General features: G+C 40.8%; 1 protein-coding gene across 3 annotated transcripts in view; it reads left to right on the forward strand.

Annotated features, from left to right (window-relative positions):
* The window catches only part of LOC134513006 (N-acetylated-alpha-linked acidic dipeptidase 2-like), a 37,822-nt gene that overhangs the window by 12,109 nt on the left and 9,449 nt on the right, over positions 1–16,264 (forward strand). For all 3 annotated transcript variants that reach the window (XM_063328996.1, XM_063329006.1, XM_063329016.1), the window contains exons 9-15: positions 1,969–2,054; positions 2,641–2,760; positions 3,202–3,284; positions 6,043–6,106; positions 9,028–9,095; positions 14,457–14,548; positions 15,985–16,075. In XM_063328996.1, coding sequence (XP_063185066.1) covers positions 1,969–2,054; positions 2,641–2,760; positions 3,202–3,284; positions 6,043–6,106; positions 9,028–9,095; positions 14,457–14,548; positions 15,985–16,075 — 604 coding nt within the window. The remainder of the gene's footprint in view (positions 1–1,968; positions 2,055–2,640; positions 2,761–3,201; positions 3,285–6,042; positions 6,107–9,027; positions 9,096–14,456; positions 14,549–15,984; positions 16,076–16,264) is intronic.

The following is a 16,264-nucleotide window of genomic DNA, read 5'->3' on the forward strand; positions in this document are numbered from 1 at the left end:
GGGTATAGGTCTAGCCCTGTCGTTCCAACTTTAATCCTTACTTTAAGGTTCAGACATTGTTTCACTAGGCGTTTAAAAAATGGCTATATAGCAGTAAGTAGACGTTTTATTAATACTGTTGAATTAACCCTAAACTTCCCCCTCACTTCCCGCTTTGGTCTTTTCTCTGCTGTTTCTGATGACCAAGGGGACAATAGGAAAGGGGAGCCTGTAGCAGTCAAACACAGAAGTGCTAATAATTCAGTAGTTCTCTTCTATGCGTGTTTCCCTTTCCACTGGAAGCCTCCCAGGGTTTCTGTGAACTTAGAGCTGTGAAGTGTGGCGATGATTTGGGAGCCCATCAGCTGTTCTCGGAAGCTGGTAGGCCCCATGGTTGAAAGCCCTGCACAATAACAGCACGGAAGAGCCCCAGGGACATATATCTTCCCGATTTGCTTGGGAGGAGCGGGCCTTTGAGCAGTTGGATTAGCGATACCGTGTTGGTGGTTTACATTCGTCAGCCCTAACAGAGAAATACAACTGCCCGGGTCTCCAGCACTAACGGAGTTACTCTCCTGCAGACCAAGCCACGTAACAATTGCACCTGGCAATCGGGGGTTTGACTGGACGTCAGGGACTGTCACAGCATCCTTCCTTGTCTATAACTGATAAGCTGTGATAGATAAAGCTAAAGATCACTTTTCCGTCACTTTTTCCACACAAAAATATTTTCAGTTTACTTGAGGTATTGTTCTATGAGGACTGGTAGCAGACCACGATGAACAGTGTGTAAAAATGGTGTGTCATTATCACTGCTCCACCTCCTGCAAGAGTCTGTCTGAATACATAATTTTATAGAGACTTCAGTGGTCATTATTCTTTTCTGCTCTGCTTTAACACTAGCTGAAAATGAATGAAGTAAGAATAAATAAATAAGAAAGCATATTTGACATAAGCGGGGTGCTATTTGGAATGTCTCGAAGAGCAACAGTGAGAAAAGAAACAACATGATTCATCCACGAGACGCATACACGGGAAATATTTCTGAATGCACTTTTTAAGGTGTTCCTGCTTGATAGGACAACAGGGCTAATCCTACGTGTACTTCCTTCTCAGAGTAGCTCCGTATAAAAACGAGCCTTTTGAGTCTAGGTAGAAAGTCACTTGCACATGGGAAGCGTGCAAGTATATGGATGCCCAAGGCACTGGTGTCAGTTGTTGTCTGGGCAAAGATCCAGCAGCTGTCCTGAAGTAGGTTTGGATTTTGACAGCTATGCAGATTTGCTGCTGAAAAGATAACTTCAAATGTGAAACTCCTGGTGTTTTGCCAGACACGAAAAAAAGCATTACTTGAGGCTTTGTTTCTTCTACGGGTTAAGATGGGCTGAATACTACATTATTTTTAGCTCTCCTAATACCCGAATTTCCTTCCTTTTTATAAAACTTCAAAAGTGGGTTTTACTGGGGCGGGGAGGAGGGAGGGGGATGGAGGATTGGCAAATCTTGATCACTTAGATCTGGGGTCCTAAACAGAGATTTCAGTTTATTCCTGGATGAATATTTCTAACGACCTTCTCTCCAAGTTCTATCTTATAACACGGAATTGTGCTATGAAACCAAAGTGTATTCTTTATAAAAGTACATATATCCACAATTATAATTTCGGTCAAAATTCATTACCATATATGCTTTTCAGCTTACTCCTCTAATACACAATTATCCTATTGGCTGCCATAAAAACAGTACAATAAATTCTGTAAACGTTTGAAAGTTTATAGACCGTCCCACTTCATAGGGTTGTTGTTTCTACGGCGTCTTTCTGTCAGCAGGTTAACCTGAAGTGAACAATGGGACACTGATACAGCACGATCGGTGCTGGACACACAAAGCAGAAGAGAAGCACAAACGTTCTGCCTTACAAGCCATTGCATTGACTTCTTAGTGCCTTCTCAGTCAGAAATGGTTACTCTATACTGCTTTGCCTTTCAGAAAAGTCAGAATGCATGTTCATACAAGCAATAAAATAACACGAATTTACAACATCATTGGCATCCTCAGAGGAGCTGTGGAACCGGGTGAGCAGTGAGTGCTTGTGGCTTTTAATTCCTTCTTTATTTTGTGTTTGGTAAATTGTTCTCATGTTGCAAGAAGCTTCAAGTTTTTTAGATAGCCAGATCATAACGAACCTGAGAAAACTTTAATAGTTGTCCTGTCCCTCCCAACACACTGTTTTTCGTTGTCATTCCCAAGAATATATTTGAATGTAAATGCTGGAATGACAGATGTCAGGGAATTTTTTTATAAGGCCTATCATTTTACAGTAGGTTTCTCAGATTGCATTACATCATTCAGACATTTTGCCTCTGCAAAAATGAACACAATGCGAAGTACAGAAAACTAGGGATGATTTGGGACCTCAACATACTATTGCTGATACTCAGTAGCAGGGCGTGTACACGAAAAACTTCTTAAGTGGAAAAAGGTATATAAAATATGTATTGGCTTTATGTATATACTTGCAGATTACTTTAAAGAGTAAATTTGTAGCACTGGTATCAAACTTCGTATTTCGTTTGAAAGAAGTAGGGATGCAATCAAATGAAATACAGGTAACCTAAATGCTTTTTTGATTAAGGCTTGACGTTGTGTATTTGTTTCCAGACAGATACATTATTTTAGGGGGCCATAGAGACTCCTGGGTATTTGGCGGTATCGATCCAACTACGGGTGCAGCTGTTCTGCAGGAGGTTGTACGGAGTTTTGGTAAAATGAAGATGGAAGGTAACTTACTTATCGCAGACATAAAATGATGGATAAGGAAAACAGCAGCTTTGTAGAACTGCGTTGAGTGTTCCCAGCACAAGCAGTTGTGTTGATTTAACTTTTCACCTCCGCGGAAAGTTGTATTTCTCATTATGAGAGATGCAAATTCAATTAAGAGATGCATATGTAGCATTGCATCTTCGTTGGCTGAATTTATTCCCTCACGTCTCTCATCGGTGTAATAGTACCCTCTTGGTTGTGTGGAATGAAAATATTGCATTACGAAGAAATGCCTCTGCAATAATGTCTTCCTCTAAGGAGTTTAGAGAGGACTTTTTTTTTTTACTGCTATATCAATTAGGTGCTATTTTTTTAAAGTTATTGCAATTAACCGTCGTGATTTTTCACAAAACTTTCTAACTTTAAGTTGAATTTTCAAGCTTAACTATGTGATTGCAGGTTGGAGGCCGAAGCGAACTATTATTTTTGCTAGCTGGGACGCAGAAGAATTTGGATTGTTGGGTTCCACAGAATGGGCTGAGGTAAATAAAAAACAGTGCAAAGAAAGCAACACTTGAAAGTCTGTTGCAGGCAGCTGCAGTACCCAGTGGCATCTATTCCTAGACGCAATCAGTAGCTCCAAGATAAAATTGGAGCTCAGGAGACTCTTTCAGGTGCTGTGAGGCCCTCATATATTTATACAAATTGCCTACGTAACTTTTGACAGCATAAGTGCACTAACTCTTGATTCAAAGCTGATGTCTCTCGGTGATCTCTGTGTGGAAATCTATCCCTTCATTTAACAGAAGGATAGCATTTTATATAACCTGAATTGGTTTATTTTCTAACTTTCTATTTGAGAAATTCCTTAGTTTCTGTAAACTACAGTCCGGATTGCGTACCTGTGGTCCGTAAGAACTCCAAGCCCTTTGTGTGGAAATTAATCCTCCTGGGCAAACGAAAGGGTAGGTATTCTATGAGGGAATAGTTCCAAATTCCTGTGAAATTTCCAGTATTGTAGAATCTCAGGGGCAGGAAAATTGATTAATTCTGTAGTGGGGTCTCTGACTATATTCCTGCCCGATGGTCGGATGTTGAGAAATTCCGAAGTGAGGTTCTGAATATCTTTCTCTTCCTTTCCCTGTCGGGCAATGGTCAGTTCTTAACCCTGTAAGTGGCTTTGTTCAGCCCCGCTAAGAAATACAGGTCTTACCAGAGGTGTCATTGCTTTGGCTGTAAAATCCAAGTTAGAAATAGAGCAGGCGGAAAATTGTCTGATGAAACACATTTCTGCCGAACTGTGTCGATTTATTAGTACTGAATGGTTTAACAGAAACGTGTTGTCTTGCTCTTCTGTCAGAATTTCATTTACAAGGTTATATTTAGATATGTGGATAGAGCTTTCAAAATCTATAAAATTAAGTATTCTAATATTTTTTATTTTTTTTTTTTAGTTTATTGGCATGTATTACAGTAAAGCAAAACATTACATAGCAAAATGACACATTTCAGAGAAGGGAACAAAACCAGAAACGTGCTTCCAAACACTAAAGGGATTCCGTAATTCTGCTGCTAACAAAGCCAAGATTTCTATTCCTTTGGATTTCCACTAATTCTTTCTTCCATAAACTGTTCGGCTTCTACCTGCAGTAGGCGTCTTATTATTGGTTTATAAGACATTACATGAAGAAAGCATAATTTAAATTATCTTTTAAATCATTTACTGAGAGATTTTAAAGAGCTGGCAATTCAGTTTCATCCCACCTGAACTCCAGCGGTAACAAAAGTATACTGTGTATAAAAATTTATTTGTGATTTCTTTGTCTGTGTATCTGTGCACATATTTAGATGCTGTCAAGAAAAAACACACAGTGGTTTTAACTATGAGGAATATGAAACAATGGTACTTAAAAGATCGATTTCTCTTGAGCAAGTCATGAATAAATTAGGCGTTCTTTTTGTGTCTGGGTTGTTCACATATTGCTACGGCTGTTCTGTAATGTTTTTGGTTTAATAATTTAATATATAGTAATCTCTCATTCCATATTTCATGAAAAAGCAGCTGTACTAGATCAGAAAGCCAGGAGAACAATTCATGTTTGAACCTCAATGTTTTTATATTATTGTTTTCTTGCTTTATCCTGGTGGTGTGCGTTCCTCCTTTTTGACACCTAAATTAGATTCGGTTTCTCCAGGGACGTTCCTCACAGCTCGCATTCATGTTTTCTCCAGCTGCCAGATCTGTCATCGACTAAATCTTGAGGCGAATTAACCCATGATATTCACCGTCTTCTGCGCAACAAAAAGACTCTGCAACTGTGGCCGCAGCCTTTTGTTACGTAGACAATCTCCGTTGTTCGTAAAGGAAGGAATTCCTTTATGTTGCAAACATGCTTTTGCATATATGCAAGACCTTCTGTGTACATATACAGGCTTGCTCCCTCCCTTCATATTCTTTTGCAGAATCTCCACTGCTGTTTGTTTTAAAGATGTCAGTTTATTTATGACGTTATCAATTACCGATCCCGTTTTTAGTTCACATGACTTACAAAGGATTAGTTGGGTTACAAATTGAATGAATCAAATAGCAGTTACTAACCTAATTAGAATATCTACCACAAAGCCAAGACTTACTGAAATACCACTTACTGCTTAGAATACCAATTTCAAACATAATTACCCGTTTCCAAAAAAATTAAACGCGCGTGTGTATATATTTAGCATGAAAGCAGTGCTTGGTTGACTCAAAACAGTCGGTTAAATTTGTTAGACTAGGAAATGTCAGTGCTTTGACTCATCCCTTTTTGAAAGGGGGGAGTGTAGAAATGACAGCAGCACTCGGTTTAGCGGTGTTAAAGCTGAGTTCAGTGCTGGGAACTCACAGGAATAACTAGGGATTATAAAAGAGGAATTCTGGCTGAGCTGAGCCCACAGTCACATGTTGCGTGTGCAAAAAGCCCTGCAACTGCAGAGTTAAAATACACGTATAACCTTAATTTACCCTGTTACAATGCTGTTCAGTACTTTTCCTGTTCCATCTTGCTCCCGTGTGATGCAGCAGGCAGCACTTAACGTTTTGCAGATGTTTTCCGCAACAAATTCAGTCCCAGAAAGCGGGAGTGAATTTCATATGCCCGGGTCATCGACCCATCCTCAAACATTAATATAATTAGCAAGGTACATCGTGCTGCTTATCCTGACTGGGTTCTTAAAGGTAATGCTGTAAAGAACAGGGCGCTTAACATACTCTTGACAAAATGTGAATAATTGAAAGTAATAATTACACTTTTACAACCCCAGGAAAACGCCAGAGTCCTCCAGGAGCGGGCGGTTGCTTACATCAACACAGATTCTTCTATAGAAGGTGTGTCTTTTGTTTTTAAACTCGCTTTACTTCACAGATGTCAATTTTAGTAGTTCCCTGTTTACTATTTATTGCATCCAGAGATGGCGAACATAAGATAGATAATGTGGTGTTCAGAGTGAGTGTAGCAAACACAGAATTAAGTGAAGAGAGAGGACAATTTAAATTCTCATTTGCGTTCTTGTTGCAAAGAGCACCACCCATGAGCTGCAGCCCACGTGTCTGGGGTCCAGCATGTCTCCTCTGGAGGAGTTTAGTATTCTCTGCTAATGAACTGAACAGTCTGATTGTTAAACTCTCTCTTAACGGCATTAGCTTTAATTTACGATTACAGTTTGAATATACGACAGGCCCCTGCTTGTTCTGTTTGCAGCTCCAGCTCCTTTCCCGGTGGAATGATAATATTTCGGGACACTGATTTATTATCATCTTAAGACCATTTGTGTGGAGACCTTAGGCTTACATTTTGTGGGGGTGGGACCCATTTGGGTGCTTTGGGCCAGGGTGGTCACCTTTGTCCATTGCTATAAGCAGGGCGACTATGGAGGGAGTTACGTATCTATTATGGCAAGGCTCCTCTGGAAAAATAAGCGCTGAAGTGACAGGACAAGAGGAAACGGGTTCAAGTTATGTCAGGGGAGGTTTAGACTGGATATTAGGAAGCATTTTTTCACTGAAAGGGTTATTAAACATTGGAATAGGCTGCTCAGGGAGGTGGTGGATTCACCATCCCTGGAGGTGTTTAAAAAAAGGGTAGATGGGGCACTGAGGGACATGTTTAGAAGTGTCTTTTGTCAGGGTAGGTTAAAGGTTGGACTCGATGATCTTAAAGGTCCCTTCCAACCTCAGCGATTCTATGATTCTATGATTCTACGAAGAGTGTTTTACAAAAAACCTGGTCCACCATTATCCAGTTTACTATGCCCTTCAGATCACGAGAAGAACCTGTCATACAGGAAGGCTGCTTAGAAACCGGACTTTGAATTTTGGGTCCAACGCCATGACCTAAATCACAAAATCCTTAAATTATACTGAGCTTTATTACATTTGCTGTTGTCTGTGCTGAAATAATAGTCAGTAGAGTCCTGTGAAGCTGGATCATAAGCTCAGTTATTTAGGGCATTGCTCTTCCCATGTTAAACCCGACTTATTTGGGCTTACTGTGTTCACAGATAAAATGGATATCAACAGGCATACTGAAGAACTCTTTTTATTCCTGTCAGCAGAAAATTTTGTCTGTCACAAAAGGACTGGAAGGAAAGAAAAGCCAAACCCAGTTTCTAAACGCTCAGTTGGAGTTGAGGTGTAGGGAGGGTTAGCGCTGTGCCTTCAATTATGCAGCCTACATGCTGTGTAAAAAGTAGAGCAGAATTTCACGCCTAGAAGATCTCACGAATGCAATAATAGCTTTACAACTGCTTCATATTCTCAGCATGGATTGTAACACACATTTTGAGTTGGTTTGCAGCCAACATGCTGCTGCCTTAACAATTTTCTTCCAAATCTTGATTATTCAAACATGTCTCGTGCTTTATGCATTGAAGAAAATGTGAAAGTAAAAGCACTGGAAAAGAAATATGTAATAAGGATAAGAACACCGTATTCAGTATACTGTTTTAAGGATCTTGGACATCTTTCACCTGACTGAGCAGTAAAATCCCCTGTAGAGGTATAGCATCCATGCACTCTGCCAATTATTTTATTGGCATTCTCCACATTGTCCACAGCACTTCTTATGCCACGGTTTGGACAGCAGGTTATTTCTATTCGTTGTCCTTTAGCAATGAAAAGAAAAATAGCGGCTCCTCCTTTTGAGCATTTTTTGTGACTTTAATTTCCAGTTCTCAAATACAGACTCTCCTTGAAAACACTGTTAACATTATCTAGTATTTTTTCCATCACCGTGGGGTTTTCTGTAATTGTCATTCCAGTCCTTTTCTAAGTACACACTGTGCAAAGGATGACCCAGAGATCGACAGCCATATCAAAGCCCAATAACAGCGTTATCTGAGAGGTTATGTGTTACTATGTCCAAGCCTCCTCACCCCTCTTCCCCTCTGTGGTGTCGTCTGTATTTAAGGGCAGGGGGGGTCGCCCAGCGGCTGTGCGGTGGCTGGAGTCTATAGAGAAGACTGTTTTACACTCCTGCCTGCCTCAAAAGCGGTGATAGTTTCTTTGCGATGGGGCTCTCGCGGCTGTAACTGACAATTTCGGTATGAGATACGTCCCTAGCTCAACATAGTCTGCAGGGGGTGTGGAAACCTCATGGGCGTAAAGTGTAAAAGCCGTAGCGTGGTGGTAAACAGGGAGGCTTAGGAGGCAGTAGATGAAAACGTTACTCTGCTTCTTTGTTGCCTCCTGTTTGGGTGAGACTTAGTCCTGAAATATAAAATGCCAAATGTCTTACTCAGAAGGTGGCCTGTCGCTCAGATACAGTCTGCAAAAACATCGAAAAAGTACTCTTTATGGTAAGAGAAGAAGCAGCTGCATTGGAAAACTTAGAACATCTTGCAGGGAATACGTCTTTCCTCCCGCACAGCTCCTGGATGCACTAACTTTAACACCCGACTACAAGAAGAATGTTACCGTTGCCTTCTGTTTAACACAAGCTTCAGGGAGCGCCTGAGTGACAATGCCTTGTAGCTAACGAGGGGTAGTTGGGTGTATTTTAGATGGGTGGGAAGGCTTAATTACATTACTGTGTACGTACTAGAACCAATGCATCATTGCCGTGCGGTAGCAGTAGCTTACACAATGTGACCAAGTAGTCTATTTCTGTGTATATTCTGAGGCGTAGACATAAATTCTTGCCTTGGACTCAAGAAGTTTGCCTAAGACAGGACTTCAGGGTTTAATCCGTTAAGAAGATAACGCCACTGGTACGTGAAGGAAAGCTTTCCGTGTCTTTGTTTCATTTTCAGGTAACTACACATTAAGAGTTGACTGCACCCCGCTTCTCTACAAACTGGTGTATAATCTGACAAAAGAGGTACAGAATTAGAGTATCTATTATTTGTGGCTTTCTAAGAATGTAAAACTGCAAGTTTATTGGATAAAATTGGGTTATTGAATAACATTGGATTTATCTTATTGCTGCGCTGGAAGAATCTTGATCGCTCCAAAATCGATAGCAAAACATCCCGTCAGTGGTACACGGTCCAGGCTCACAGTTCCTTGGTGTTCTTAGAAAGGTTGAAATATGTCACTGACATAAGTGGAATATTATATGTAATATATAGTAAAAAAAAATAAATAATTAAACCAAGATGATAAAACACTTGAGCAAGATCAGTTCTCTAAAGTGATAAACATTCAAGGAAGTAAATTGCATTTTAAATTTCCATTTCATGTGCAAAAGAGAATCTATTAATTTTCACATTGGGTAGCTACCATTTTCTCTCTGTCTGTTCCCCCTGAATCTCTTTCATGTTTCACTGAGCCCCTGAAATACTGTGATAAATACTGAAAAACTGAGTGGGTTTTTCAACAGGCCAGGTGTATGGATTTGCGTGATTACAAGTGGTCTAATCATGTCTCCTTTGCTTTCACCTCTCAGGATGAATTATCATAAGGCTGAAAGATTGTGATCCATTAAAGCATAGAACTTCATTGGCCATATGAGGAGTTAACCAGATTAGGCACCTCACATGAGCCATTGTCGCTATCCTTAGCTCTGGGTTCTTCTCAATTCGGGGAAGACATCTCTGTCTGACAAGCAACATAAGCTGCCTTTAAAGGCAATGAGTAGAAATAGGTACCTTTAGGATGAGATTCATTTGGGCAAGTGTGGTTGTCTACTCTTGTACATGCAGAACTCTCAAACTATTTTTTCCTCCTGATATTAAGGGAACCCACGTGACCTTATAGTGGCCTACCAGTATCTTAAGGGGCCTTACAAGAAAGCTGGGAGGGACTTTTTAGGATGTTGGTTAATAGCAGGACTAAAGGGAATGGATTAAAACTAGAGATGGGTCGATTCAGACTGGACGTTAGGAAGAGGTTCTTCACCATGAGGGTGGTGAGACACTGGAACAGGTTGCCCAGAGAGGTGGTGGAAGCCCCATCCCTGGAAGTTTTTAAGGCCAGGCTGGACGGGGCTCTGAGCAACCTGATCTAGTGGGAGTTGTCCCTGCCCATGGCAGGGGGGTCGGAACTAGATGATCGTTAAGGTCCCTTCCGACCCTAACAATTCTATGATTCTATGACTTGGTCCACTGTAAAAATCTGCACTGTGACGGCACTTGGTAGGATGACTCCAGCAATTAGTCTCCCATCCTGTTCCATGCATTCATCCTGAGTTATTTTCCAATGCAGTACACTTACTTTTAACACTGGAAATGCCATGGTTTGAATCTGGGATGGCTTATCTGTGCTATTCCCATATTTTTCTTTTCTTTTCTACATTTTATTTTCTTATCAACTCTTTTTATCTTACTTTTTCTTCCTTGCTGGGGAAGAAGCTGTGCTTGATCAAACGTTAGCTGTGACACCTCACGCAGTGAAGGGCATTTTGTTCCACCTATAAAAATTTCTATGCCCCTAATGCTGCAGGGCCCTGGATAAAATAATTTACTGTCTGCAGCAAGCCACTTACTTGGGGATCCATTTTTCTGCAAGAGATAACCAAAGTAAAAAAATGTCCTGGGGTAAACATAGTACCTCACTCTTGATCTTAAGTCAGCTATTCAACTAATGCTGGGTTTGAGTGGAAAAATTCCATAAAGTACCATATGAAGTCCTTGAGAGTGGCTTTTTTGAAAATTTTCCTCTTCGGTGTTATTTAAGCTTTTAACAGTAGAAGCATAATATAGACAACAGAAAGCATGACACCTATTCCATAACTCCATGCTGTTTCCTTGCTCAAAAGCTCCTGAAAGTACATTATAGTCATCCACATTCTTCATAGCTTCATTTGCAAAGGGGATTATTTTATGGTAGAGAGTTGTCAGTGAAAAGTCTCACTATTTCTGGAGCTCCTTAAAGCCGCTGTTACAGACAAAACCCGCCAATACTTTTTCTTTTCGGTTGTTCCATTGAGGAGGATTCTGCAATAACATACTCAATAACATAACTCTGCTCTTCCCTGCTTTCTGTACAGATTCAAAGAGCACTTTACCCAGTCTACCATATTGCCCCTGTCCAAAGAATCTCATGTGCAATCCTTTTTTTTCTTTTTACTTATTTTTCTTCGCTGTCTTGCTAAATAAATTTGAGACACTCCTTGCCACATTTTTCTAGAGGAGTATTTTCCTCTTTTTTTACGGCTAAACCTGGGAGCACCTCTCATCTCTCCGAAAAGTACAAGCATGGTTCAATTTTTACAGTGATTCAGCATTGTAGTTTTCATTCCCAAACCATCTTCATTTACCACCGTTGATGTGCCACCAGTGACCTTCAGTGATCCATAAATCCCAGGCTGTGAACCTTTCCCTAGAACACTGACGCTCTTTTGATCTTTCCGGTAAGATCATTCATAGAGATTGTTGGAATTTTCCCAAGGAAAAAGGTGCTTTGATGGACTCTTGGAGAGAAGTCAGGGCATTTTCTGAAGGACCACTTCTAACTAGGGTACCATTTTTGTTGGCATAGAAGCATGTATACGGAAGACTGATAGACCCTGTAGAAATGTGGCACGTCTTTAACTTGGCTCACTGCTTCTAGCATCACAGAATAAAATCCATTTAAGGGTTTTCAAAAATCTTTATTCTCCGAGGCCTTAAAAATTCCAGTGAATTGGATTAGCAAAAGAAGGAGAAAAACTAAAGCAACAGCCAGAACAGGGGAGGTCTGTTTTGCAGAGGCATCTGCTTTATTTTCTTTATTCTTTTTTTCCACTTGCTTTTAGGCAGCCTCTTATAAAGATAACCAAAGACTAATGAAGTTCACCAAAGATTGCAACCTGTGCCTTTGCTAATCAGTTGTGCCTTTTTCACTAATCTGAAAAAAACCCTAATTTCTCTAAGGCCTAGAAGGACTAAGGCAGAGTGATTATATTCTTAGTTTTGCTATTTCAACTGCAATACATTTGGGTTTGGATGACATTGGGAAGCTAGATGTACACATCAAAGCCTCAACCCATTAAGTCTTTGCATATGCTGGTTGTTAGTTTCTGGAACAGGAATAGCGAGGAGTCCTGCGCACCTCAGGAGTCCTAGTTAATTCTTGGAAACAGCAAACGGGACTGAAATGTTCCCTATGCTTTGCGTTAGGCTTTTGAATGGGATCGAATTTCATTCAGGAACCCCGGCATGTGAGGGAACATTAGTGCAGATGCGGGTGACTGTGCGTGTCCAAAAGGAAGTTATTTCTGTTCACATTGAAAAGCCCAACATCCCAAGATCCCTTTGCTCTTCTTGTTTTTTAGTGAGCCACTTCTCACCGAAAAAAACCGTAGCGTACACATGAAATGTCATCTTTCGAGGAGTGCCGCATTTAAGTGTGATCCTCAGATGGGACACTGAACTGTTGAAAGCCTTTTGTGGCCCTGCTCTCCTGCCAGGCTTTAGACAATTGGTCAGCACCAGCCAGTGTCTGCAATAGTCCAACTCCAATTCCCCTGTTTCTGATCATCACTTCTTACTTTGTATTTAGACTTAAAGAACTCTGCATTTTCCCTTGAGGGAGCAGTAAGCCTGTGCTGATTCTAGATTTGGATCTAAGTCAGGGCGAATTGTACCTTTTACTACGTTCTCGCTGTTGCAGGAAAAAGCCGGCCAATGCGTTTTACTGAACCGGAGCTGTCAGAATAACGTCTCTGCCAGAGCACGGGGTGCTTTTACTCCCACATGTCAGAGTTCAGCTTGCTCTTATTAATGTGCCATTTTGAATTTAGCCCTCGAACTTGACCAAAGTGCCCTGAAAATGACAGCAGCCAAGCAGTAGCTTCACAAAGTTGTTATTTTTCTGCTAGCTGCTGACAGAATCTCAGCGGTCAGCGCTCCTTGGATTTTCAATGTGGAGTCTGTATATTTTCCAAAGCAGAATTTAAGTCTCGACAATACTGCGGGACGATGTACCTAGACGTGAACACTTATGCTTTGTATTTTGTAAAAAAAAAATAAATAAATCCCAATCCTCTGCATATCGTAACCAATCTTATATTTAAAGAACCATGACTATTAAAGGTTGTTTAAGTGTGGATGCGAGAACAGGGCCAGAGTCTTCATTTGTTTTTACCTCTGCCACAGATTTTCTGAGAGCTTTGGTCAACTAATTTTATACCCAGTCACAGCTCTCCTGGCTGTATGATGGCTTTTCCATCCTGGTTACATAGCTTTTTGATATTTTTTAAGGTAAGGCTGTGACTTACATATGTACATATAGTGTCTTGCACAGCGGTGCTCCAGCCTTGCTTGAGTCCCCTTGGCACCGCTGTAATTCAGTTAATGGCTAGTTTTGACCCTTCTTTCTAGCACAATTCTTTTGTACCTTTCCTGTAGCAAAAAGCATTCAAAATTCAAGCTTAACCTGTTGAGAGATTATTGCTGCTGTGTGGGGCAAACCTCCACAGGGTTAGGGCTATCTCCCTTGCCTGCTGAAAGGAAAACAGCTGGGGCATCCTGGCTGCTGGAGGAGCTCCATAGTGCTACCTCTCCTGTGAGGACAGACTGCGAGAGTTGGGGTTGTTCAGCGTGGAGAAGAGAAGGCTCCGGGGAGACCTCATAGCAGCCTTCCAGTGCCTAAAGGGGGCCTACAGGAAAGCTGCGGAGGGACTTTTTGCAAGGGCATGTAGTGATAGGATGAGGGGTAATGGCTTCAAACGGGAAGAGGGTAGATTTAGACTGGATATCAGGAAGAAACTTTTCACTATGAGGGTGGTGAGACACTGGCCGAGGTTGCCCAGAGGAGCTGTAGATGCCCCATCCCTGCAGGGGTTCAAGGCCAGGTTGGACGGGGCTTTGAGCAACCTGGTCTGGTGGGAGGTGTCCCTACCGAGGGTGGGGGGGTTGGAACTGGGTGGTCTTTAAGGTCCATTCCAACCCAAACCATTCTGTGATTCTATGATCCTACATATGCTGTGGTGTGTGTACATACACAGTGCAATAATAGAGTGGTAGCAAGTCCCAGAAATCTGCAGGATCCATCTCCCCCCAAGCTGATGAGCTCCAGCTAGCATCCTTGAGCTTTAAACCTGCTCTTCCCCACTTTCTGTGGTTGGTTCCAAGTGCCTGCGAGGTGTTCTTCGTGGTTGGGAATCATAAATGTGTATAACAAATGTAAATAGTGTATGCGTACTTCCCTGCATACAGCAATGCTGTTGATTAACAATGATGCAGGTAGCTGTAAAGGTCTCCTTTGATACTGAATTAAGTTAGAGGTACTTCCAATGAGATTATGTTTTCCTCTCCAGATTTTAAGCCCTGATGAGGGTTATGAAAATAAGTCTCTTTATGACAGTTGGCTTGAGAAAGATCCTTCAACCGACAATGATAGCTATCCCAGGTAAGCTGTTAATCTGTTTTTTCTCTCCCAATATTTTCATCAGAGCATAGCATGGCTACTCTCCAGAATTTTTCAAGATGTGCTACTGATGACAGCAATAGAAAACCTTTTAGTACAAGGTGACTCTATAGCAATATCTTTTAAAGTAAAATAAAATAAAATTTTATGACTTTTTTTTTTTAAACGATGGTGACATCTATGCCTGCTGTAAAATGAAACCTCACACTTTTTAAGGGCCTTTTATTAGTAGAAAAGCAATTTGGAAAGCAATCAAAAAAGACCAGGGTGGGGAAAGAGTTTGAAATATAGTTTAGTCACCCTCTGGATGAGATAATATCAGAATTGTTAGGATAAGCAAATGCTTAGTTGAAAGAAACTGCCTAGAGCGGTAATTAAAAAGCTCTCTTGATACTTATTCTTTGGTTATACAATGAATGTAAATGTAATGCATTACAAATCTATATCTGAAGCTATTAAAACTTCATATTTGAAGGTGTTAAAACTCCAAAACGCTGTTTGAGCCTGTGACTCACAGGGCTAAATCTTATTCAAAATGTGGCGTTACTCACGTGCGGGAAAAAAGAACCGCCCCTTTGTGTGATGTGGCCAAAGCGTTGTGCGTGTATTGCCCTGCCGTTCGGACCCTGGTAAGGTGAGGGTCCAGATTTGTTAGACTCACTGAGATTTCCTCCTGTTGAAAAAGTTACCAGATCTGATCTTTCTCAGTCGATACGAATAGTTCCTTACATATATTTATACCAACAGAAGAACTTTAGCCGGGTTATTTTTCTTCTTTAGCTGAGAAACACCAATTAATCACCAGGCTGGACATATAAACGTAAAACAATATAAAACTTAAATAAATATTTGAAAATACTTAGAATATTACGTCTGTCTTTATTATTTTTCTTTTCCCTCTGTCCTGCCATACCTACCCAGTAGATGGCAATATTTACTTGTAAGTAACAAATGCTAATCGTGCCTTCTGCGGTGGAAATTATTTATCAGCCTTAGATTCCACTGTGGAGACACAGTAATCTAAACGCATCTGTCTTTACATCTATCGCTGCCCAATTCATATTAGTCTGGAAATAGATGATGAACGCTTTAAGATTGGAGAGACGTGTCTGATACAATTTTATGGCACTTGCGCGTGATGCCTACGCTGTTTCTTAAATGTGCTCAGTGTCATAAGCAGGATTGCCACCTCTGAAAGGTCTTCCGAGTAATATAGGATACTGAATTAGCGTGGTGAATAAAATCAGTTAGAACAATTAAGCTTGCCACTCAGCTAGTCTCTGATCTTACTAGTGTCCCTGATGTGCCCTCCGGAAGAAGTGACCTCCATTCCTTTGAAAAAAATCTGCATTTTGCATAAGTTACTACCATACTGTAATGTAAGCGGTCTCACTAAGATTGGTCTTTCCTACATGTAGAATAAACAAACTGGGATCAGGCAGTGATTTTGAAGCTTACTTTCAGCGACTGGGAATTGCGTCGGGCAGAGTCCGTTACACTAAGAACAGGGTAAGTCTTCCACGTTGCTTGAAGACGTTTGGTAGTGCTGAGCCGTCATCTTTTAAAAACAGTTTCTCGTGATTAATAAAGCTACAAGGAATCTTTGACCGGTTTGCATATCAGTGCCCTTTCTTAATTTAGCAAGAAACGTAAATGTTTGGAGAATAAAACGTTTCGGTGATGCATATATTCTATACG

The sequence above is a fragment of the Chroicocephalus ridibundus genome, chromosome 1 (genome assembly GCF_963924245.1).
Source record: "Chroicocephalus ridibundus chromosome 1, bChrRid1.1, whole genome shotgun sequence".
Classification (NCBI taxonomy): Eukaryota; Metazoa; Chordata; class Aves; order Charadriiformes; family Laridae; genus Chroicocephalus; species Chroicocephalus ridibundus.